The 25,499-nt window shown below is 41.0% G+C and overlaps 1 protein-coding gene across 3 annotated transcripts in view; it reads left to right on the forward strand.

Annotated features, from left to right (window-relative positions):
- Positions 1-25,499, forward strand: part of GIPC2 (GIPC PDZ domain containing family member 2) — an 87,439-nt gene that overhangs the window by 48,054 nt on the left and 13,886 nt on the right. For all 3 annotated transcript variants that reach the window (XM_082686684.1, XM_082686682.1, XM_082686683.1), the window contains exon 4: positions 19,111-19,217. In XM_082686684.1, coding sequence (XP_082542810.1) covers positions 19,111-19,217 — 107 coding nt within the window. The remainder of the gene's footprint in view (positions 1-19,110; positions 19,218-25,499) is intronic.

Here is a 25,499-nt window from a genome sequence, read left to right on the forward strand (position 1 = left end):
TTAAAGGCTTCCTTCAATACTTTTCCTCCGTTGGCATTTTGGATTTGGCAGCATCGGATGGTATGAAATTGCTTCCACTTTGGTGACATCTGTACTCGCTTGGTTTTAGCCACGGCAGCTGTGTCCCAACTGTTCAAACCCCAAGGGGCATCTCATCTACAGGAAAATGTGCCAGCTTCTCTCTCACTACCCAGCACTATTTTAATAAGCCAAATGACGGCCTAGTGTTCATCAGTGTTGAATTATCTTCAGCAGAATCCTTCTAGGCTGCCCTTACTCATCCATGACCCCACCCAACTTATGTTCTTTCCTTTGCTCACAGTACATAAATATTCCTTATAGTTTGTCTCTAATGAATGTTTTTTCAGGGCAGGTAATAAAAATGATGGGGGAAAACAATGGATCTGGGCAATTACATTTTTCCCTCCCTTAGCAAGTAAGGGACAGATACTAACCATATGGAAATGTAAATTCTTCTCTGCTTCCAAGGGTTTCTGTGCCATTTAATAGAAATACAGTGTAGATTATATGACTTGGGGGAGAAAGAGTTCCATAGAAGGTGTAAGAAAAGAATGCTTTGCACTGAGCTATGTATAGATTTGTTGAATCCCTGTATTGCATGCCTGAAGCTAATAGAACACTGTATGTTAACTATACTGGATTATACTGGAATTAAAATAAGAAAGCAACCCCAAAAAGAAAACACGGGGTGGCAGGGGATCGGGGGAGGGAGAATGCCTTATGCCAGTGCTGTTCCTGGAGGGCATCAATCTAGGAGACAGGACTACAGAAACTGTGATTCTGCATGGAGTACAGCCCAGCTTCTGAGCTCGCTTGTCACAGAAGGTGGGCAGCACTCAGGTTTCTGTCTATGCTCCTTTTGAGTGGTTGTTTTGCTAACCAACTCCCTGATTATTGTATAAACTGATAGGATGTAAGCAGTTTGAGCTATTTTTATTTGATTTAGACTCTTTGTAAATCAGTCATTCTCAATACAACTCAAGGAGTATAATTTTTTTCCACCTTTATTTCTACCACTTAGTCTATTTTTCAAAGCTAATCTTTTTCTATTTTTTTCTTAATCTCTGCATCTAAATCTTGTGGTCCCTGTATCTTGATAGAAAGTTGCTGGTATACTTTAACTTGGATGCTTTGTTGATATTAGTCTTGGACGTTACAGAGATAATTGTATTTGGCTATTATTGCTCCATGATTAGATTTTTTTCCTTCAGTACCTGAGACACATGTAGATGGTTGGGGTGCTGCTCTGCCTTATGTGCCTGACTTCTATTGAACCTGCTCTCTGTTGCCCCATAGGAATTCCATACATTTGAGAAGGACACTGGGTAGGATTTTCCTAGTAGGGGTATATTATTTTAGCATCCCAAACCCTGGTGGTGCTGTGGGTTAGGATATGTGCAAATTGATTTTGGAGCAATGATAGGTTTTTAATCTTCTGAAGTTCCTCTGATAGCTTAACTCAGCCCAACTTAAATCTGCTGGGCCATATGCATTTTCCATTCTGGGTTGGAACTTGACTTTGGGCCATAGCTTGGGGATTTCCCTCTTAGAAGTAGGCCTTGCTGCTCTGCCCATACTTCTGCCTCAGTTTTGATGATTTTTGCCTTGGGATAAAGGCAATGCTAGTTTGTTTCTCATCCTTTGACTTCATCCCAGCGCTTCATGCTTTTCTTGGAAGGGAGTATACATTAAAGGTACTCGAGGGATTTAGCTTCTCCCAGTTCTCTTGGTTCTAATCTTATTTTTTTCTGTTTCCTTCCTTCCTGTGTTTTCTAGCATTATCATGAATGAACTGATTCAAATTCCTAGTCCTTCATGATTATCTGTCTCTCATTGCCTTGGATTCCTAGAGGAGAAAAGGACCAATGTAGGTGAGGCCGAATGTTCTGGTCTCTGTGATCAGACAGGCCATCGAGGCTGAAGTGAAGTCATTTCTAGGATTTTACCAAAAGCTTTTGAAATAGCCATACACTCTAGTAGTTTGTCATTTCCTTACCAACTTCCCTAAAGATTTCACCTGGGGCGTCATGTGGACTGTGTCCTAAAATACAAGTAGTAGTATGGTTGGTTGCTTTGGAATGGTATAACAAGGATGATGAACACAACTTTCAGCCGTGGAAAGGGAAATCTTTATAGCCTGCTCCTATTTGCATATTTTTGGTCCACCACCAGTCACATTCCACTTCCAGGAGCCATTATGTGAGCTAAGATTCTTTGAGAGGTATAGAATAAATGCTTCCCAGGTTAATGAAAGGGCATTTTTTTGGGTAGACTATCAAGTAGGTCTCAGAAACAAAGACTGTGTCAGTCATGCCTTGGGAAGGTCAGGAATAAAGGCCATTTCAGGCATGTATGAACCAGGCACGTTTCATGGCCCTGGCCTGATTTACTCCTTCCGTTATTTCCTTTCTTTATACCACTTCACTTAGGATTCAAATTCCTGGGAGAGCAGGGGAAACTGATTAGGTCATGTCCCATCTTGATAGTGGGGAGGCAGTCATGGTTAATAGGGCCACCAAAATCATGCAGAACAGTGAGGGAGAAGTTTCCTTTTGGGTAGGAAAAAAGTAGCAGATGTCTTTTTTTTGACATTTCTCCTAAGTTAATATACCTTGTTTAGTGGAGTGTGTTGGTTTTCTCTTGACTTTGAGTCTGGCTGTATGCATGCATGATACTGTCAGTCTGGATATATCAGAATGGATCTGGAGGGAGGCAGGGTATTGTCAGCTGGCTTTGGGTGTCTGGTCTTACAGATTTTTTTTTTCCTGTTTGTGTTGGGTGCTGCGTAAATGGCATTTTGGCAATGGACTCTCTGGAGGTACTGATAGCATTAAGTTTTTAAAAGATTTTATGTAATCTCTACACCCAACATGGGACTTGAACTTACACTCTGAGATCAAGAGTTACATGTTCTACTGACAGAGCCAGCCAGGCTGTATCAGGCTTTCTTTAAGGCAGAGTAAAAGCCACGTTTTTCTTGGTGCTGGCCACCAGATTTGGAAAGGACAACAATCCAGATTGGGTCAATACTCCTGGGATGGTCTTTCATTTATATCTCCCTCAAGAAGATTCTTGAGAATCTTCTGTGTTCCATGTGCTCCATTAGGCCCAGTGGATACTAAGAAAGAAGACTAAGCCATAGCTACTGCCTTTTGAGGAGCTCACAGTTTAGCAGAAGGCTGTTATTGACTGAATTGTGCCCTCCTAAAATTCATGTGTTGAAGTCCTAATCTCCACTACCTCAGAATGTGACTGTATTTGGAGATAAGTTCTTTAAGGAGGCATGAAGTTAAAATGAGATCATTAGGGTGGGCCCTGATCCAATGAGACTGATCTAAGAGGAGAAAATTTGGATACACATACACATAGCAGGAGAATGCCATGTGACCATGTAGACCTCTATAGACCAAGGAGAGAGGTCTTAGAAGAAAGCAACCCTGGGGGATGACTGGATTTCTAGAACAGAGGAAATAGATTTCTTTTGTTTAAGCCATGTGGTCCTTTGTGGCAGCCCTAGGAAACTAACATAGAGGCCATCAGGCTTAAAGAAAAATCACAGTGTAAATTCTTTGACTGTGGCAGTATGAGTTCCCTAATAACCTAGAAGGTATAGATGGAATGTCTTAGCTGTCCTTGGCTTTGGGTATATGGCAGGAACATACTGATGTTTTCATTGAATAAATATTTGAGGAGTTAGTACATGCTAGTCTTAGAGTATTCGTTTTTTGGAATAATAAGAGTTTCTTGAACATCTACTGTATTCCATCACCATACTACCTGCCTGGTATATCACATGAATAAGAACTAGTCCCTGCCTTCAAGAAGCTCCTATCTGGTGGGAGGAGATGAATATGAAAAGAAATTCAGGGTCACCTGGGTGGCTCAGTGGGTTAAAGCCTCTACCTTCGGCTCGGGTCATGATCCCAGGGTCCTGGGATTGAGCTGCACATTGGGCTCTCTGCTCAGCAGGGAGTCTGCTTCCTTCTCTCTCTCTATGCCTGCCTCTCTGCCTGCTTGTGGTCTCTGTCAAATAAATAAATCTTAAAAAAAAATTCAATAAAGAGAATTAGTGGTGCTAACATGTACTAGAGGCATAAACGTTGGCCACATCAAGTCAACCTAAGGAGTTGAGGAAAAGCTTTCAGGAGAAAAGATTTGAGCTGGATCTTAAGAGGTGTGGTCAGTGAACAAATTAGGGAAGGTGGTCCCAGGGCGAGGGAGTAGGAATAGAATAAGCAAAGGTGTAGAGGTGTATAGCAGTATCCTGTGTTTGGGAATACCACGTATGTCTGTATGATTGGAATAGAGGTTCTAGGTGATTGTGTGGCAAGAGATGAAGCTCAAGGTCAGTAGAGACCAAATAATCAAGAGCCTTATATGTGACAATAAAGAGTGGGCAATGAAGGGGTTTAAGCCGGTGGATGATACTTGGCTTTTAGAGAGAGAGTTTGGAGACTATGTCACATGTGATGTTTATAAGCTCAGGTGGCCAAGGAAATCCTTGAAGATTCTATTGTGTAGGTTGAGGAGAGAGAAGATGAAATCCTAAATGAAGGCAGTAGCGTAGGTTTAGACGTGAGAAACAGATTGGAGGAATAGACAGTGGTGTGCTGGAGCCATTTGTATACATCTTTTCCAAACTCCATGTTCAGTGACCTCATGTTAGGGGCTTGAAATTGGCTGTGGTGGCTTGTTTATATCACAGACACAGAGAGTATAGCAAATTTGATTTTTAATTTTTTTCCTGGAGAGCTGATGGTTACACATTTATTTGCATACCACTGAATATTAAGAAGGTCGAGTTGGAAGTTTGGAATATTAAGAAGGTGGAGTTGTAAATTCATTGAATGTAGAAGTAAAATAGATTGCAAATGATGACCCACAGATTTGTGGCTTGGGTGAGGAATGGAATGGAGTGCTTTTCTTTAAGATGAGGAAAACTGGAAGAGAAATAGATTTGGGTGAAGACTTAGAAAAGAGACACTGTACTTACAATATAATTTTAGGTCTGCTGAGTTTGACATCTGTGAGAGAATTTAGTTGGAAATGTGTAAGAGGTAGACAAGTGTCAGAGAACTAGAGCCTAGGGAATGGGATTTATGAGTAATTTGAAGCTGTGGAAATCTGATCACTCAGAATAGTAAGAAAAAGACCAAGCCTGGAGTTGTGGAGGAAGCCCACCATTAAGGAGAAGAAAGAGGAGGAGCCTGCATAGTGAGGAACGGCCAGACACAGAAGAGACAGCCTCTGGATGGCCTTTTCCCAAGCACTCAAGGACCTATTACTTGTCCCAAGAGCAGGTGCTTCAATTCACTACAGCTTTCCTAAGTTGGTGACAGGCTCTGAGGGAGAAATAAAAGCTGCTTTAAGACACACCCTCAGATTGTCCCGTGTTGATCAGAGTTTATATCACTGTTTTTCATCTAGTGGATCTCAATCTCTGTGTTTAAAACAGGGAGTAGAATTGAAAACTTCATAGTGCTTTGTGCATAGTAAGGGTAGGTTACAGTGTACATAAAAGTTACATGTGTTTTTGTATATTTGTGTTCCATATATATGTGTGTGCATCTGTATAATTGTGTTATGATATAATGTATATATTTCCCATCGTGAGTCATAGCAAAAAATAAAATTTGGAAGCCACTGGTTTAAATGATTCCCTTGTTAAAAATTTGTAGTTTGGGAAATCTTTCCCATACCTAACATGGTTTCTCCTGGTCAGCTGCTTTCTGATCCAAATTCTCCCCCTTCTAGCCATGAGTTGATGGCAGCCTTCCCAGTCCTTATCAAGTATCGAGTGGAATGTCTCTGGTGGTATTTTTTTTAGGGCATGGCTCACTTCCTTTCCCTTTTGCCAATGAAAAGGAACATGTCTCCACAATGAGCTCAACCTTGCAGGGTTTGCCCTGTAAACCTACACTTTCCCAAGGCCATGAAAACCCACTCTTCTTAACTTAAACTCTAGGACCAGACTAGTTCAACTGGTTTGTTTCCTGTGAGGACTTTTAATTGTAGAAAAATAACTATTAAATCTATGAAACTTAGGCTGTTTTACTTGGATGAGTCTGTATTTATCCTGGAGAAGTTCTTTTGTTTGTAAGTGTTGCCCTTTATGGAAAGATGTTTATAGGAGGAGACCCAAAATATTTTTGTAAATTGTTTCCAAAATCCAAGGGAGTTGAAAGAAAAAGTTTACCTCCTAAAATGTTGGTAGTCTTTATTTTGGGGTTAGATTTTGTAATAGAACTCTGGACTATGTCTTCTTTTAGAGGATTCATTTCTGTGCTATGTGTCTATTGGAATAGGATGTTCAGTATGTGAAGTACGTCTGAGTCCTTTGAGTCATTCACAGCTGGAAAACTCGGACCTCATCTTCGTGATTCAGCTCACTGATATACTTGTTTTCAAAGATGAAATCTATTTTATATCAAGAGAGAAACTTTGGCTTTTAAATTTTAGATGACTTTTTAGATAGAAAGTATTAAATATTTGAAAAGTCTATTTTTCATGCTATTTCTAGTGAGAAAGTTTCAACCAACAAATATGTTTTGTGCCTTTTCATGTATACTAAATTCTACAAAATATACTGGGGAATATGATAAAAGTTACTAAAGAAGAAGAAAGGAAAAATAGTTAAGTGTATAGACTCTGACCTATATGGGTTGTGTGATAATGTGGCATTGGATGAATTACTTAAACTTTCTGTGGCTTGGTTTCTTCATACCAAAAGAGAAAATGGTAATAGTATTTATCACATTGAGGATTAAATGATTAAACACACACAAAAAATCATAGATTAATTTGTGACACAGGGTACTGTTCAATAAAAGTGTTATTACTCTTATTATGAAGGTGTAGCCTTTCTTGAAGTTGTTCATGAAGAGCAGTGCAGGTGAGTTGGTTAGCAAGTATTTGTTGGGAAATCTGGCACGGTTCCAGATCACATCTCCTATCAAATATGTCCTAATAGTAGCTACCCGCCATTCTGTCTTCTAAGTACTTTCTAAGTAGAAATTCATGTAATCCTTTCACCCATGCTAAAAGATTTAGCCATTTGTTTAAGGTTTCAGAGCCAGCTAGTGTGTGACCGAGGCAGGCTTCTAACCCATGCAGGGAACTTTCAGAGCCAGCTCTCTAACAGCTGTTTTGGATAAGTCTGTATGTTTGCTGTCCTCAAGGAGCTTAAAATTTATATAAGGATGTAGGTACATTAAGAATCATGTAATTCTATTAATTACAGTAATAGCTGCCATTTATTGAATGCTTATAAGAAGCAATAAAGAGCATAGACTCTGAGACAAATTGCTTGGGTGTAATTCCTGTCTCTGCTGCTTATTACCTATGTGATTTTGGACCACTTACTTCCTCTGTTCCTGTTTCTTTATCCATAAAGTGTTGTGAAGATTAAATGAGTTAATATATGTAAAACACTTAAAATAGTGCTTGGCACATGGTGCTGTATAAATGTAAGTCATTCCTTAATAGGACTACTGTTAAGGTCTGTTTTAATCCTCCTGCCTTACCCGAGAGGGATTTTCAGATAAGACTGAGACTTTGGGCTGTTAAATACTTTGCTGAGGTCACCCAGTGGTGGACAGGAAGTACAAGTATGGTACTTCATTCCTGTTTGTTCCTGAGGCTTGTAGTCTTTTTTTTTTGAAGATTTTTATTTATTTATTTGACAGGCAGACATCACAAGTAGGTGGGGGGAGAGAGAGAGAGAGGTGGAAGCAGGCTCCTCGCTGAGTAGAGAGCCCAATGTGGGGCTCGATCCCAGGACCGTGAGACCATGACCCGAGCTGAAGGTAGAGGCTTAACCCACTGAGCCACCCAGGCGCCCCATGACGCATGTATTCTTAACAGCATATGGCACTGACTCTCTAGAATACAATGTGAGCTAGGACATGTACTGTCTGTATGACTTAAACAAAGTGTGCTTCAGCTGAGAGCAGAGCTGACTTCTCCATGACTGGGAAGTGTTCTAAAGCTTAGAGAGTGCTGGGGGCTGGAAGAAATGGTAAGATTGGGACGATACTTTCCCAAAGAGAAAGCCATGGTTTTCAGTAGGTCTCAACAGTACCAGGAGACAGTGTCCTATTTCCATGGAACTCCCCACGAGAGGTGACAGGACAGTCTTAAGAACTGTGCACAGGGGTGCCTGGGTAGCCAGTGGGTTAAAGCCTCTGCTTTTGGCTTAGGTCATGATCTCAGGGTCCTGGGATCGAGCCCTGCATTGGGCTCTCTGCTCAGCAGGGAGCCTGCTTCCCTTCTTCTCAAATAAATAAAATCTTAAAAACAAAACAAAACTGTGCACAGCCTTGCAATCTGAGGTGAAGGACACCTGTGTCCTGGGCTTGGGTTGCAAGTGGACCCATTGAATTGGACATAGAGTTTCAGAGTAGGGTTTGCATTGGATTGAGCATATTAGCCCTCTTGTTCCTCAGAGAGGAAGATAGATTTACATAACAAAGAGCCAGTTTCTCACCAAGCCTTGAGTGGGGGACTCAAAGTTTGGTTCAATCTGACATTTCTTATACCCAGAATTGTGGAGTAAAATTTTAAGTCCATTTTTTTCCAGAAATTTAAATTGGTGTTCAGAGGAGGGAAAGATAGGAGTAGGCTGGACTCATTGAGAAAGATTCCTAGAGAAGATTGCATTTGAACTTGACCTTGGTAGATAAAGAAAAGTATAGACAAGGAGGGTTTTCTGGGGGAAGCGTTCAGGACAGTGAAGAGGTTGTAGGAATTGGAGCAAATCAGGTTGCAAAAGCAGTTTCTGGGTTCTTTTTCTTTAATTTTTATATTTAAGTTCAATTTAACTAATATACACTGTAGTATTAGTTTCAGAGGTAGAATCTAGTGATTTATCAGTTGCATACAACACACGGTGCTCATCACTTCAAGTGCCCTCCTGACACAGAGGGAGACAAATGATGGGAGACTTTTTTTTTTTTTTTAAGATTTTATTTATTTGACAGACAGAGAGAGAAAGAGAACATAAGCAGGGGGAGTGGGAGAGGAAGAATCAGGCTTCCCGCTGAGCAGGGAGCCCGATGTGGGACTTGATCCCAGGACCCTGGGCTCATGATCTGAGCTGAAGGCAGACACCTAAAGACTGAGCCACCCAGGCACCTTATAGGCAGTAGGCTGAGGGTTGCTGGAAGGGAGGTGGGTGAGCGGATGGAGTGGTTGGGCTTTTTAAAGAAGAGCTCCAAAAACTAGGTGGGGAATCTGAGCTTGTTTTTGAGCCCAATAGGGAGTCATTTAGGTATTAGAACTGAAGAATGATACGATGAAGTAGATTTTTAGGGAATTAAGCCTAGAAAAACAATGTGACCATGCTTTATAGAGGAGAAACTGTAGCAGGCTCCTGTATCAGTGCCTGAGTGAGGGATAAGGGCTGGGATTAGAGGCAGCAACAGGAGTTTGGAGGAGAGAAAAAAGCCTGAGTAATATTGCCAAGGCAGAAATGGCAGTTAGGGGGTGGACCTATGCTGCTTAAAGGAGAAGAGTGAAGAGAAGAGCGTGCGGAGAAGCAAACGTCACTCCCAAGATGTCTATCCTCGGAGCCCCTGTAATAAGAGTGATCAGAAATGTGGTGGTTTGGATGTGGAAATTGTTTGGGGGCAAGTCAGTGAGAGATGTTCAGCTTTTGATATTTTGCATTTTATCTGACAGTGGCACTCTCTTTCATGTATTTTTTTTTTTTTTTTTTTGGCAAAGGTTTAAAGTCTTCACAATGATAAATTGGGGGGATAGAACATGCCATTTAATCATTTTTTTTATGTCGTATTTTGTTCTGTCCTTCTCTCCAGCTAGATGTGGTTTGGCATTTACCACAAAGTAACTATGGGAGAAGATAAATGAGGAGCTAAGTTCTGTTTTATTGGGGGTGTGGCAGATGTGTTAGATGAATACTGAGTGTAACTGATAAATGTGTTTTCAGCTGAATAAAGACTCAGGCTAAATATGTACTCTTTCCATTCTAGTTGTAAACTGTCATTAAAAGAAAATTTATTGGGGGCGCCTGGGTGGCTCAGTGGGTTAAAGCCTCTGCCTTCGGCTCGGGTCATGGTCCCAGGGTCCTGGGATCGGACCCCACATCGGGCTCTCCGCTCCTTGGGGAGCCTGCTTTCTCCTCTCTCTCTGCCTGCCTCTCTGCCTACTTGTGATCTCTGTCTGTCAAATAAATAAATAAAATCTTTACAAATAAAACCAAAAGTAAAAAATAAAGCAAATTAAAAAAAATAAAACTTATTAAATGCTGACATATTTAATTGAGAAAAGAGAAATTATAATCCACAATACTAAGAACTGTGTAATCTGTTATCCCAGACACTAACGCTAAACAGTGATTGGTTTCTTAGAACTATAATGTTTCAGGAGCATTTGGAGTTAACAACAACCATGAATAGAAGACATAACTGTTTTCAACTGGTCTTTTTTATTTTTTTTAAAGATTTTATTTATTTATTTGACAGGGGGATAGAGAGTACAAGTAGACAGAGTGGCATGCAGAAGGAGAGGGAGAGCAGACCGAGCAGGGAGCCCCATACAGGGCTCGATCCCAGGACCTTGGGATCATGACCTGAGCTGAAGGCAGCTGCTCAACAGACTGAGCCACCCAGCAACCCCTGTTTTCAACTACTCTTAAACTTAGTACTAACAGTATAGGAGGAAGGGGGAAAAATGATGCTAAAATGTAAGTGGCTTCCTTAGTATGGCTGAATAATATGAATATAATGTAACTTATAAAATGAATATAATCTAACTTATTAGAAAAACAGCAATTATAGCAATAATACATATTCTGCCAGAGTATTTGTACAATGAGAGTTGTCATATAATTACAGGAAAATGGATCTAACAAATTGTGCTCAAAATTGTGGTAAGAGTATGTTTTCAGAAAAAGTTAGGGAGATTATCCCGTTTGTGTATGGAAAATGATTGATAAATGAAAAGGCAGATTATAAAAATAATGGGTGGTAATATCCCATTTCTATGAAAATGATCTTTAAATGTAGAAGAAAAATGAATTGCAGTGTATATATATTGAAATTTAATGGTTTAGGTGGTGAGTTTGACTTCTTTCTTTAGGATTCTTGTGTTTTTTTGCATATTTAATATAAAATAAGCATGCTAACTTTCATAACCAGAAAATAATTATTTAGAAAAAGAGGATAACATTTCTGTCTAGGAAGTAGGGAAACTGAATCATTCTACTTTAATGGTTTTATAATTTTTAATTATAGGATTCTCATTTTTTTTTAATTTTTAATTTTTTATAAACATATATTTTTATCCCCAGGGGTACAGGTTCGTGAATCACCAGGTTTACACACTTCACAGCACTCACCAAAGCACATACCCTCCCCAATGTCCATAATCCCACCCCCTTCTCCCAAACCCCCTCCCCCCAGCAACCCTCAGTTTGTTTTGTGAGATTAAGAGTCACTTATGGTTTGTCTCCCTCCCAATCCCATCTTGTTTCATTTATTCTTCTCCTACCCACTTAAGCCTCCATGTTGCATCACCACTTCCTCATATCAGGGAGATCATATGATAGTTGTCTTTCTCTGCTTGACTTATTTCGCTAAGCATGATACGCTCTAGTTCCATCCATGTTGTCGCAAATGGCAAGATTTCATTTCTTTTGATGGCTGCATAGTATTCCATTGTGTATATATACCACATCTTCTTGATCCATTCATCTGTTGATGGACATCTAGGTTCTTTCCATAGTTTGGCTATTGTGGACATTGCTGCTATAAACATTCGGGTGCATGTGCCCCTTTGGATCCATGAAAAAGTGCTCCATATCACTCAGCATCAGGGAAATACAAATCAAAACCACAATGAGATATCACCTCACACCAGTCAGAATGGCTAAAATCAACAAGTCAGGAAATGACAGATGCTGGCGAGGATGCGGAGAAAGGGGAACCCTCCTACACTGTTGGTGGGAATGCAAGCTGGTTCATCCACTCTGGAAAACAGCATGGAGGTTCCTCAAAATGTTGAAAATAGGATTCTCATTTTTTAAAAAGATTTTATTTGAGAGAGTGTGCACATGAAAGAGAGAGAGAGAGAGAGAGAGAGTGTGTGTGTGTGTGTGTGTGTGTGTGCGCGCGTATGCACATGCACTCACTCAGGGACAGGGACAAGGGGCTGAGGGAGAGGGAGAAGCAGGCTCCCCCTGAGCAGAGAGAGAGAACTGGAAGTGGGGCTCTATCCCAGGGCCCTGGGATCATGATCTGAAATGAAGGCAGGTGCTTAACCCACTAAGCCACCCAGGTGCCCTGATTATTCTCATTTTAAACAGTTTTCTTTAATATTATAAATGGTTCTATGTTAGAAATGTGGTAGAATATTCCATTGTATTATTTTAAATTGATATTTCTAAAAAAAAAGTTTTATTTATTTATTTGGCAGAGAGAGAGAGAGAGAGAGAGAGAGAGATCACAAGTAGGCAGAGCAGAGAGAGAGGGGGAAAGCAGGCTCCCCCCTGAGCAGAGAGCCCGATGCGGGGATCGATCCCAGGACCCTGAGATCATGACCTGAGCTGAAGGCAGAGGCTTAACCCACTGAGCCATGCAGGTGCCCCAAGTATGTTTTTATAACTACTTTTCATACCTTTTTTTTGAAAGCTGGTAGAAAAATATGTAGTAAACCAGTAATAAAAGTAAACAATAACTCTTGATTTTTAAAAAATTCTTATGATAAAATCATACTGTGGAATAAAATAAATTTAAAAGGGTTAATGTCTTTTAGACAGCACTTAAGTTTTTTGCCCTCCTATTTTCCAATAGGAGGTTTGTAATTTCTTTTGTAACAAAGTCCCCTCTGGATTAAAGCTACAAACCTTCCCAGAGGTACACATTAATTTTTGCCTGTAATTTCAAAGAGTGTTAAAAACAAGGCTGAGTTTCTCTTAAATAACCTCCTAACTAAGGAACAAGATTTGGGTCACAGTTATTCCATTTCTCATAAATGTCATGCACTGTTCAGTCTCCTCAGAGAAACAGTTAAGAGCAACTGTGTGTGTGTGTGTGTGTGTGTGTGTGTACATGTGTTTTGTGAAGTTGGTTCATGGGTTGCCAGCCCTTTTGATCCAGTGGACAACTGTTGCCTTGTGCATGTAGCACCTACTTCATTCTTTTTATCTGCCCAGCACCCTACCAACTGAATTATTCTAAAGGAGTCTGAGAAATGTTGAGAGGAAGGATACATGGGAAAGAGGGATGTACGGTTAAAATTTTAGATTCTGGGACACAAGCTAGATTTTAGCCAGTTGTGCCAAGAAGTGTGTGTTTGTGCATGTGTGAGTTGGGGTTTGGAAATAGGGTAGGGAGCACTTAGGCTGTTTACAGACAGTTCCATCTGTGTGTGTCTAAGCATTGGAGGGCCTGTTTAGAAGTTGCTTTACTGCTTAGACAGAATTCTGCATTGTGAGATGGCTTTTAGCTGGAGACCGTGGAAAGCCTTCCAAGCTGGCTTGTGCAGAAAAGAGAATCTTATAAATCAATTGTCCATGAGTGATGCTGACATTAGTAAAACTCTGTGGGGCCTGTATAATGTGATCGGAACTCAGTTTCCTGCTCTTTTTTTTCTGCAGTGCTGCCCGAGGTATCTGTTTTATAATTCATGTATCATTTTTTTTCATGTATCATTTTAAGGTTAGTTTGACACTGTGTCCAAAGGTGGTGGTCAGGAACTGTTGGGACTGTGTGCTTCCTTATTCATGTAGAATAAAAAAGGAGAGTGTGCTTGTCTCATATTTCTAGCAAAACTCCTCTGGTTCATTCTGGCTTACCTGACTTTGGTCACATGCCCACCCCTGAAATAGTGACTTGTGATGAGGGGAATCCATTGGGTTTTCCATCCCTGAAGCTGGGAGCAGTTAGCTTCCCCTGAACCACAGTGATCCTCAAATAACTGAAAGATACTGAGAAAATGACCAATGGGGTGGACGCTGGAGGGGCTCCATACGGAGTGCCCCTATGAGGGGTGGGTCTAACCTCAGCCACTTTGGAGAATCTGAGTGGAGCCGTGGGATGGGCATGTGCTGTTTACACCCTCCTGTAAACTGAAGGTGGGGGGAAGGATAGTTTTATGGAAAAGATTAAATAGAATAAAAAAGAGACCTCTGTATTTGAAGTGACCTTTTCCTGAACATTCTTAGAAAACCAGTGCAAATACTTCCAATGCGGAGGGAGATCGGGAAGAGCAGATTTCTCCTCTCCAGACTGAAATGTATCAGCAGAAGCATTCTATAATACGAACAGGCCACCGGGCTGAGCACATTTTATACATTAGTCATGTGAATGTTTAAAACCATACCATATTTAGGTGTTTTTCTCATTTTCCGGATTAGGGCTTATTCAAGTTCACATAGTTTGTAAACAGAAGTGGGTTTTAAACTCACATTTTCGGATTCTGAAGTCCATCTTGTTCCCTGAGCAAGTGTTGGATGTAGCTGAGTTTGCCTGTGCCCACCTCCTGTTGAAATCCTGGCTCTGTCCCTGCTTATGAAAGTGATGATCCGTATTCTACCCATACCCAGCTAGGGCCCTCATGGGACCAGAACAGACCTCGATCTGTGCAGAAGTATTCCCCACTGTGTCACCCTGGGTCAGTTGGGGATCTAGGCCATGTTGTATGTGCTCCTTCTGAAAACAGGGCTTTAGTTTCTGTCAGCCCTCTTATTTCTCTAGAGGTCAGGGTGGGACTAGAGACAGATCTCTTTCTGTCTTTTCTGCTTCCCATTTTCTCCACTTTACCTTGAAAATGCCACTTAAAATGGAATATAATAAAGAATGATACAAATGTGTATAAACATCTTATTTTAAAACCTATATATTCTTTTAGGGTTTTTTTTTTTTTTTTTAACATAAAACCCCCTTTTGGAGTGGAGGACACAAACTGGAGTTCTGTGAAGTCTTATAATTATAACCTTAATGCAAGCCTGCGGGTTCTGTTTCACTTTTTAAAAACTAGATATATGAAATGCTGAATGTTTAAAGATATTTTCCATAATCTAGTGCTGTCTTGCCCACACCTAATTTTTTTTTTTTTTTTTTTTATCTTGGCCTCATGGAATCTTTCCAAAGCAGTTAACCTACTTTTCCTAGCAATAATAACTCTCTGGTTCACATTTTTTTTTTTCCACCGGGCATGTACTTTTAAATTAAATTGCGTAATTAGAGTAACAGATACAATCTCCACAAAAGGGGCTGGAGAACAAATGTGACTGCTTCTTGGTACCATCCACTTCAGCTATGGGAGCAGCCACACCCCACACGCTGTGTTTTGTGCCCTCCGTGACCAGCAGGTGGGTAGGATGTGTGCTTCAGCCGAATGAGGAGCCCTGCATCTAGTGACTCCAGCCATCTGCGGGCTGGTTTCTAGTGTCTGCCTTATGAGCTTCATCCCTCTCTTCGCTCGGCCCCAGGAGAGGCCCCAGGTAAACTTGTTCATGGAAAGTGAAGGGACTGATTTAGGGCTTGGCCTGGTTGGTTAGACATGCTGAGACCAGTACCCCAAAAGTAGGCCAGATGAGAGAGAAACATTCACAACCTTCAAAACACTCAGCACGGATGTACAGAACTTGTTTTTTTTTTTTTAATTTTATTTATTTATTTGACGGAGAGGGAGAGATCACAAGTAGGCAGAGCAGCAGGCAGAGAGAGAGGGGAAAGCAGGCTCCCTGCTGAACAGAGAGCCTGATTTGGGGCTCTATCCCAGGACCCTGAGATTATGACCTGAGCCAAAGGCAGAGGCTTAACCCACTGAGCCACTGAGGCGCCCCCAGAACTTGTATTTTTTCCCCTGTGCGTGAACAGGACCATCTAGCCTGTTTTCATGTATAAACTGGTTGATTTACATCCTTAAATCATAGGATCATAGAGAAACATGGCTTCTGTTTCCTCAGCTATGACGGCCAGGTTTCTGGAGCCTGGGCCAAGACAGAACTTAAAATTTAACTTTTGGTGCCACCAAGTGGTTGATTTTGAGATAACTACTATAATGGAGAAGGATGGTTTGACAAATAATGACTGAAAAAAAAGCTGGGCCGAATGGCGAAGCATATAGGATTTTTAGGATAATGAGATGATTCTGGATGCTGTAGTCATGGTGGATCTAGGTCACGACATTTCCCAAACCCGCAGAATGTACAGCACCAAGAGTGAAGCCTACCGTAAACCGCAGACTTCAGGTAATGATGTCAGCGTAGGCCTGTTGATTGTAACAAATGTACCCTTGTGCTGGTGGACGGGGATAATGGGGGACGCTGTACATATGGGGGGGCAGAAGGTATATGGGAAATCTGTCTTTAAGGTTTGCTGTGAACCTACATTTGCCTTAAAAAAAATAAAGCTTATTAAAAAAATCTTCCATTCTACATTTTCCCTTCTAGCTACTGGTGTTGCAAGTAAGAGCAAGGCAAGATAGAGCCGTCATCTGGGGGGTTGGCTGACTTCTCCAGCATTGATGACAGTCCCTTGATAGAGTCCCCACATTCCAGAGGCTGGGTGCTTAGTTTTGTAAATCTCAAAAACCTTTTATTTTTTTTTACTATTTCCAGAGTTGTTCAATTTTCCAGGGTTATATCATGCTCACTAAACTTCTAAGAAACTTGTTAAGTCAGAATGCAAGTGTAATACTTTACAATTAGAAATGTGTATGTAGTGGGAGACCAAAACACAGGTGTTAGCTGAGCAGTTCATTTTCTACCCTATAGGAAATTTGTATGGGAAGACGGATTATACTGAGTAGGTTGCTTGGTGAAGTCACTGGGGTGGTGTGTGTGTGTCGTAGAGGGAGTGGGGGGTGTAAGGTTGTTTATCTTGAAGGTTAGTATCGTTAAGCTGAAGCTGCCTTTCTTTTCTTAAGATTTTATTTAATTGAAGGAAAGAGAGTGTGAGTGCACGCACAGGCAATAGCAGCAGGAGGGAGAAGCAGGCTCCCCGCTGAGCAGGGAGCCCAATGCAGGACTTGATCCCAGGACTGTGGGACCATGACCTGAGCAGAACGCAGATGCTTAACCTCAAGCTGAGACTGTCTTGAGCACTTTAGGTCTATGTGGGACTCAGAGCTGGGAATACGTTGTGGGCAGTGCTGATGACAGACTGACCTCATCTTTTTCTCTGGGCACTCTTCCGGAAACTCTGTGCAGAACATCTTGCTTCCATTAACTCGTTCTTCCCTCAGGGCATAGTATGACTGGCAGGGCAAATGCTGTGCACTTGCCAATAAAGCTTTAGTCTCTGGAGACTGTCTGAGCACCATAATTAGCATTAGCATCATTAGCCATCACTCAAAGGTTTTTGCTTGGGAAAACGGGTCTCTTTGTTGCGTTTTTGTTGATTTTTTATAGTAAAAATTTTAATTTTTTGTACATTTATAATGAATTGTATAGAAATTTTTATAATTTTAATAATGTCATTCTCAGAAGAAGACTTGTTTTATGTTTTGGTGATTGTTTCCCCAAATGCAGGTTAAAATGAATATGTAAAATCCTTAATCGCTTTGGAGTAGATTCCCAGTAGTAAAACAGCGCTTGCTGAAGGCTGGTATTATTCTGGGTTCTAGGTCAGTTAGAACACATTTCTGTGGTTCACTTGATGTCTGTCTTGAGAAGTCTGTCTCACTATCTACTTGCATGTACCAGCGCGTCCTGTAGTTCCTCGTTGGAGCTCTATTATCTGCAGTTCTTGGTATGGCCTCTCCCTGCTCCCCATTTCTGTCCCTTGTCCCAAACTGCTGCCACATAGAGTCCTAGTACTCAGGGGATATTTGCAAAGTTATAAATTGGTAGCCAATAGCCAGAATTGGATCCCCAAATCTTTTACTTTTGCCAATATGTTGTTTTTAAAAGTTTGACTTATTTGACAAAACTTAAAAATGAGGAGATTCGTAGAGAACTCTGAGTATCCAGTTTCTTTGCATACATGTCCCTCCAGTTATGCAGGGCCTATGTTTCCCCAGGGCAGTGTGTTTTTGGAGTGGCCTAGAAAGGTCGTGAACCTTGGAGTTATCCTTGGGCCCCGCCCTACCCAGCCTTTCACTCATTTGTTACTACTTGGTCTTGGGGAAGGAGGTGGCTCTTGGTGCATAGGAAAAATAAAAGACAACAGGCCTAAGGAAAGCAGTGGTTTTCCATGGATATTTTGCTTCCTGTTCTTTTGCCTGCCTTCTGAGGGGAATTCCTTCCTAACTTGGTCCTAGCCTCTATAGAATCCTGCTTCTCTCAGTATGACACCTCTGAATATGTCCCCTGTGGTTGCAAGGGGGACAGTGTTGGAGTGTCACTGGGAAAAGCATACAGACTTTGGTGTCACAAGACCTGGATTTGAATCCCTGCTCTGCTTCTTATGGAGTTCAATTTCCTTTTCAGTAAAAGGAGAGCTATAACTTATCTCCTGGGTTGATAGGAGTATTTTTTTTTTTTTATTTATTAGTTTGACAGAGAGAAATCACAAGTAGATGGAGAGGCAGCCAGAGAGAGAGAGATAGGGAAGCAGGTTCCCTGCTGAGCAGAGAGCCCAATGCGGGACTCGATCCCAGGACCCTGAGATCATGACCTGAGCCGAAGGCAGTGGCTCAATCCACTGAGCCACCCAGGCGCCCCTGGGTTGATAGGAGTATTAAATGGGATTTTGTATATAGAACGTCATGCAGAAGGTAGGTACTCAAACAGTGGCACCTCCATCCCTCTCTTCTATCAAAATATGACTTTTCCTTCTCATGACCTTAAGGAAGTCTGGCTGAATTATTTGCCACTGTTCTCCTCTTCCTTTATACCCCTTTAATCTTATAATAAAGCTAACTTTCTATTCCTTATAATTTCCAGTCTTTCCTAACTGTACACTTCAAATCGTTACCTTTTCTTTTTGTAGCTGGACTGTATGTGGAATATAAGAATGATGGCAGGAGAATTTACTTTGTTTAGGAAATTATATAAGAAGCATACCTTCTATCAGATCGCTAATTGTATATATAGTTTTATGATAGAAACTACATTTGTTTTTATAGCAATCTGTTGAAACTGAGTATACACACCTTTTTTCCTCCATTGTATGTTTATAGAAGTAGAGCCAAGGTCAAAAGCTGGAAAATCATCAGCAGAAAAAATTGGTACTGGAAGAGAGACACTTCGCCTGAGATCAAAGGGTTCTGCCTCCATGGAAGACATGGTAGGTTATGTTTATTTAATTCCCATTCTGCTTGGAAATGTGTGGATGTTCATGTTTATTAGAGCTGTCAATAAAGGTAAAGCCACAAAGTTAAACAAAATACCATATACGCTATTAAAGTATGGACTTTAATTCATTGCCTACCTAAACAATGTGAAAGTTACTGAAAGCATTTAAGAAGGAAATGTAGAAAATAGATACAAGAGAAGAAATTAGGATGTATAGCCAACTTCAGCTATCTATTTTTTATTATCAGCAGAAAATGTTTGCTAGAATCTGTAAACATCTAGACTGGCTCAAAAACTTAACCAAAATGCTCTGAGGGCCAAGAGAAAGTCTCTGGGCCACCTATAGTAGCAGTCATAGTTAAGATTTTGATAGTGAAAGATATTCATGAACTCCAGTCTCCTCAGGTAAAACATTCTGTAGTCATCTTTGACTCTTCTCTTTCATGTTCCATGTCCCTTTCATTAACAAACCCTGGTGGGCCTACCTCCACAATAGACCAGAATCCAGCAACTTCTCACCATCTCTGCCCTCATCACTGTGGCCCAAGGCACCTACATCTTGTCCTGAATATTGCAGTCACTTGTATTTAGTCTTCCTGCGCTCACCCTTCCCTCTTTCCCTCTGTGCTCAGAACAATAGCCAGAATTAAAAAACACAAGTGGTTACTTTTTTGTCTACACTCTCCAGTGGTTTCCCATGCCACTCAAGATAAAAGCTAAAGTCCTCAGAGTGACGAACATGATCTGACTCTGCATCTCTTCTCTGATCTCATTTCCCAACACTCTCCTCTTGGCTCACGCTGCTTCAGTCACATGGGTCTCCTTGCTGTCCCTAAATACTTTGGATGCGTCACAACTCAGGGTCTCTGTACTGCTGTTCCCTCTATCTGAAAGCCTTGCCCATTTCAGGACATGGCTCTACTGACTTTTTCAGGTTTCTGTCCACATATCACCTTATCTAAAAGGCCTTTGAGTATCTTGCATAACTAGCAATTCCTGCCACCCTTCTGCTTACCATTCCTGCCCAATCTTGCTTACCATTAATTTTCTTTAAAGCATTAAGCACAATAGGACATATTGTATCTTTGTTTCTTGTCTGTTTAGTTCCTTTGCTCACATCTTGTTCACTGCTGTCACCCCAGCACCTAGAACAGTACCCAACACATCAAAGGAATTCACGTCTTTGTTGAATTAATAAATGATGCATTTAAACTTGAGAAGAATAGAGTTTTGTGATTGACTCAGTTTTTGAGTGAAAAATGCCAAAAGGGGAATAGAGAAATGGAGGGAGGAAAGGTAGAAGGAGAAAACAGTAGGGGTTAAGGGAGACAGGGTGAGGACTCACGGTGGCAAGTGGCGGTCTGCTTAGCCAGTGAAGACAGTGGTGATGAAGCTGTCCTATAGGCAGAGGGGGCGTCAGGCCTGTGTCTGAGGCTAGGGAGTTCCTGTAGGCAGAGGGTACAATGCTAGACCTAGCTAGTTGTGTGTTCCTATTGTCCTGTGTTTTTAAAACAAAACAATGTTTTTGAAAAAAAAAAATTTGATTCCCCATGTTTTTGAAAAGCAGAAGAGTGAGACTGGTGAACAGTGAGACCATTTTCACAGAGCGGGATCCCAGAGCTTGTTGGGTGATGATGTCCAGGGTCAGTCATGGGGGTGGTTTGTTGGAACAGACACTCAAGGAACCATGAGGCTGAGGTTGTTTTGAATGTTTGAGTCAACCATTATGTTGTCAGCAGGGGAGAATCCAGAGGAGGACTCAGTTGCGTTCCTGGGTACTGGGTAGTTAAGTGAAGGGATTGACATGGAGGCAAGGAAGAGACCTAGGAGGACCAGAAGCGTTTTGCAAATGAGATATGAAGAGGTATGTGAAACACTCAGGGCAGGGACATCTGGCCAATCTGAGTCTCTACTTGCCTGGTGTCCTGCATACTCTGAGGCATATTGCTGCGTGAATGAATAAACCTGTGTAGAAGAAAGGACTCTGGAAGAGAATGGAAGAACAGTGAGAGGGGCTGGCAGTGGGGAGCCAGGAGAATGCCCACTGCTTCCCATTCCAGGCTGGGAGGAACAAACGAAAGATCTTAAAACCACTTAAAGAGGTGGCAGAGGCCATGGGGAAAACTCCATGTTCCTTCAGAAGGCGGGTCATTGAATAGTTAGTATAATTGATATCTGTACAGCACCTGCTATGTATAAGGTGCTGGGGTGAGAAAAGGAAACTGAAGATCTCTCTGGGGAGGTAGGAAAGATTCATTTAAAGATAAACATCTAAAACACATTCCTATTTGCATGGCCTGTTTCATTAAATAGGGTAAATGGAAGTAACTTGTAATAAAAAGGAAAACGCTAGTTTGGTACTCATGTTAATTTTTTGCAAATGACTTATCATCTAAAGAATTTATAGATTCGAAACAAGTCACCCTCTTATAACCCAGCACAAATCCTGAAAACTGTGGAAGAATTCCACCTGCATATCTCATAAATTATTCAGTATGTGTTTCTTGAGACAGACACAGTCCAGGTGCTGGTGATACAAAGATAAATAAAGACCTTGTTTCTCCTTTAAGGGGAAAGAGGTGTTGAAAGAAGCTTTTGAAAACCAGGGAATAGGTTTAATGTCACAGAGGAGGGCTGATCAGCTGCTGTTAGGGATGGGGGAAAAGAGAGAGAGGTGGGGAAATTTCCGTCCTGAAGAAATGATTGAGTTGATTAAAGATGGGGAGAAGAATGTTCTAGGCCTGAAACAATGATGGGCTTGGGGAACCTTGTGAGCGTCCATGGGATTGGAGTGTGGAGGGACCTGATGGGGCGTGAGAGACCTGGGTCTGAATGGGAAAGATCTTGGAAATGGGGGAGCCATTTAAGAATTATGAGGAGAGCAGCATGGTCAGTTTTGCATTTTAGAAAAATCCCTTGGTTCTAGCAGATGGATTGTTAAGCAGGGTAGATTTGAGGGGGGTGAAGATTGCAGGCAGGGAGAAAAATTAGAAAACTTCTGCAAATACCAAAAAATGAGAGCTGAACCCAGGCAATCAGAATGTGAGTGGAGAAGAGGTGATGAACTCAAGAGCTATTTAGGAGGTAAAATGGTAACATATTGATGTTTGATTATGTATGCAAAGTACTGACGTTTGTTATGAAAACTTACAGTATGGCTGGTTGGATACAAAGGTGGACATCCAAGTTTCTTTGCATAACCAACTTGCTTTATACAGCACATCCGAAATATACCATAAAGAAGGCAAGAGTGGTATATTGTACCTGTTACTGTTTTTAAGGCTTAGTTCTTAATTAAGAACATGAGAAAATTGTAATAAAATCCACAAGGAAATAAAAATTCACATTTATAATAAAAAATGCATATTTCTAATAAGTTTGGAGAACACAAAGCAACATGTATTTATAACAGTATTAAAAGTGCTATGAATTTCTTATAAGCTAATCTTGAATTCTGCACTTGCACTGATAGTTGATTATTTCACATCTTTGGGTAATTTCTTTTTCAGCTAGGAAGCCATTTATTTTTATTTATTTATTTATTTACTTATTAAGATTTTATTTATTTTTTTGACAGACAGAGATCACAAACAGGCAGAGAGGCAGGCAGAGAGAGAGAGAGAGAGAGGAGGAAGCAGGCTCCCTGCTGAGCAGAGAGCCTGATGTGGGGCTTGATCCCAAAATCCTTGGATCATGACCTGAGCTGAAGGCAGAGGCTTTAACCCACTGAGCCACCCTGCCGCCCCTAGCTAGGAAGCCATTTATAACCAAGTATTAAACTGAATGTAGAACCAGACTTTGCCAGCATTAAACTAAGATTTTCAAAGAATGATAAAATGCATCCAATTGTGCTTTTCACTGAAACCTTTAGTAATAGTTTTAGAAAGAACACAATTATTTTGGTACCATTAATACACAAAAATTACTTGAAAGTTTTTGTTGGGGTGCCTGGGTGGCTCAGTTGGTTGGGCATCTGACTCTTGATTTCAGCTCTGGTCATGATCTCAGGGTCATGAGATCAAGCCCTTCATTGGGCTCCATGCTCAGTGAGGAGTCTGCTTGTCCCTTTACCTCCCCCTCAGCCCCTCTGCTTGCTGTCTCTCTCTCTTTCAAATAAATAAAATCTTAACAATAACAAAAGGATTGTTTCATCATCTCATCCTTATAACATTTCTATTTTTTGTGTCTTTTTGTAATGTTTACAATATATAGTAATATGTATAGTTTATGAAAGATACATACTGTTAAAAAAACAATTTAAGAAGGCGTGCCTGGCTGGCTCAGTCCATAGAGCATGCCGCTCTTCATCTTGGGGTTGTGAGTTCGAGCCCCACATTGGGCATAAAGCTTACTTTAAAAAATAAACAAATACAATAGAATGTTATTAAAATTAAAAAGAATCCTTAAAGAAGACAATTTACGTGATACAAACAAACTTTATTCATGATGTGAATAGTCTTGGAGAATTGCAAAATGGGGTAGAAGGCAAGAAGTTTTGATAGGATAAAGATTAAAGAACAAGTGAGGGGAAAATAGAAAATATTTGACTGGCTGGGGCCACATAGTGGGTCTTACCTGGGGTGAGAAGTCCCAGAGCTTGCTTGTGTTTGTAGACTGGCCAGCTGGATCATACTGTGTTTCTGATTAAGCAGAGCATTTATAGGGACAAAAAAGATAGATAACATGACACTTTGGACAGCGCACATCCATCTTGGGCATAAAGTGATTTCAACAATACAATAAAATTAAGTAAAAAATAATAAGAGTATGCATTCAGAAGTGTTCGAGTCACCTTGGGGTAAGCCATTGAAAGCTTCGGAAACCCTTCATCTACAAGATGAAGGCCAAAGCTCTTTTCCTGGCACACAAGACCCCTTAAGATCTAGTCCTGTCTGGCTATACTCTTTTTTTTTTTTTTTTTAAAAGGTTTTATTTATTTATTTGATAGACAGAGATAACAAGTAGTCAGAGAGGCAGGCAGAGAGAAAGGAGGAAGCAGGCTCCCTCCTGAGCAGAGAGCCTGATGTGGGGCTTGCTCCCAGGACCCTGAGACCATGACCTGAGCCGAAGTCAGAGGTTTTAACCTACTGAGCCACCCAAGTGCCCCCTGGCTATACTCTTTTTTTTTTAATTAATTAATTTATTTTCAGAAAAACAGTATTCATTATTTTTTCACCACACCCAGTGCTCCATGCAATCCGTGCCCTCTATAATACCCACCACCTGTACCCCGACCTCCCACCCCCCCCGCCACTTCAAACCCCTCAGATTGTTTTTCAGAGTCTGTAGTCTCTCATGATTCACCTCCCCTTCCAATTTACCCCAACTCCCTTCTCCTCTCTAACACCCCTTGTCCTCCATGCTATTCCTTATGCTCCACAAATAAGTGAAACCATATGATAATTGACTCTCTCTGCTTGACTTATTTCACTCAGCATAATCTCTTCTAGTCCCATCCATGTTGCTACAAAAGTTGGGTATTTATCCTTTCTGATGGCGGCATAATACTCCATAGTGTATATGGACCACATCTTCCTTATCCATTCGTCCGTTGAAGGGCATCTTGGTTCTTTCCATAGTTTGGCGACCGTGGCCATTGCTGCTATAAACATTGGGGTACAGATGGCCCTTCTTTTCACGACATCTGTATCTTTGGGGTAAATACCCAGGAGTGCAATTGCAGGGTCATAGGGAAGTTCTATTTTTAATTTCTTGAGGAATCTCCACACTGTTCTCCAAAGAGGCTGCACCAACTTGCATTCCCACCAACAGTGTAAGGGGTTTCCCCTTTCTCCACATCCTCTCCAACACATGCTGTTTCCTGTTTTGTTAATTTTGGCCATTCTAACTGGTGTAAGGTGATATCTCAATGTGGTTTTAATTTGAATCTCCCTGAGGGCTAGTGATGATGAACATTTTTTCATGTGTCTGTACTCTTTATGAGACTCTGTGACCTCACATAGACATTGCATATCAATTGTAATACTTTTTTTTAAAAAAGATTTTTTTTTTTAACTTTTTATTTTTTATAAACATATATTTTTATCCCCAGGGGTACAGGTCTGTGAATCACCAGGTTTACACACTTCACAGCACTCACCAAAGCACATACCCTCCCCAATGTCCATAATCCCACCCCCTTCTCCCAAACCCCCTCCCCCCAGCAACCCTCAGTTTGTTTTGTGAGATTAAGAGTCACTTATGGTTTGTCTCCCTCCCAATCCCATCTTGTTTCATTTATTCTTCAAGATTTTATTTTATTTTATTTCAAGAT

This window comes from Mustela nivalis, assembly GCF_964662115.1.
Source record: "Mustela nivalis genome assembly, chromosome: 10".
In the NCBI taxonomy this organism is placed as follows: Eukaryota; Metazoa; Chordata; class Mammalia; order Carnivora; family Mustelidae; genus Mustela; species Mustela nivalis.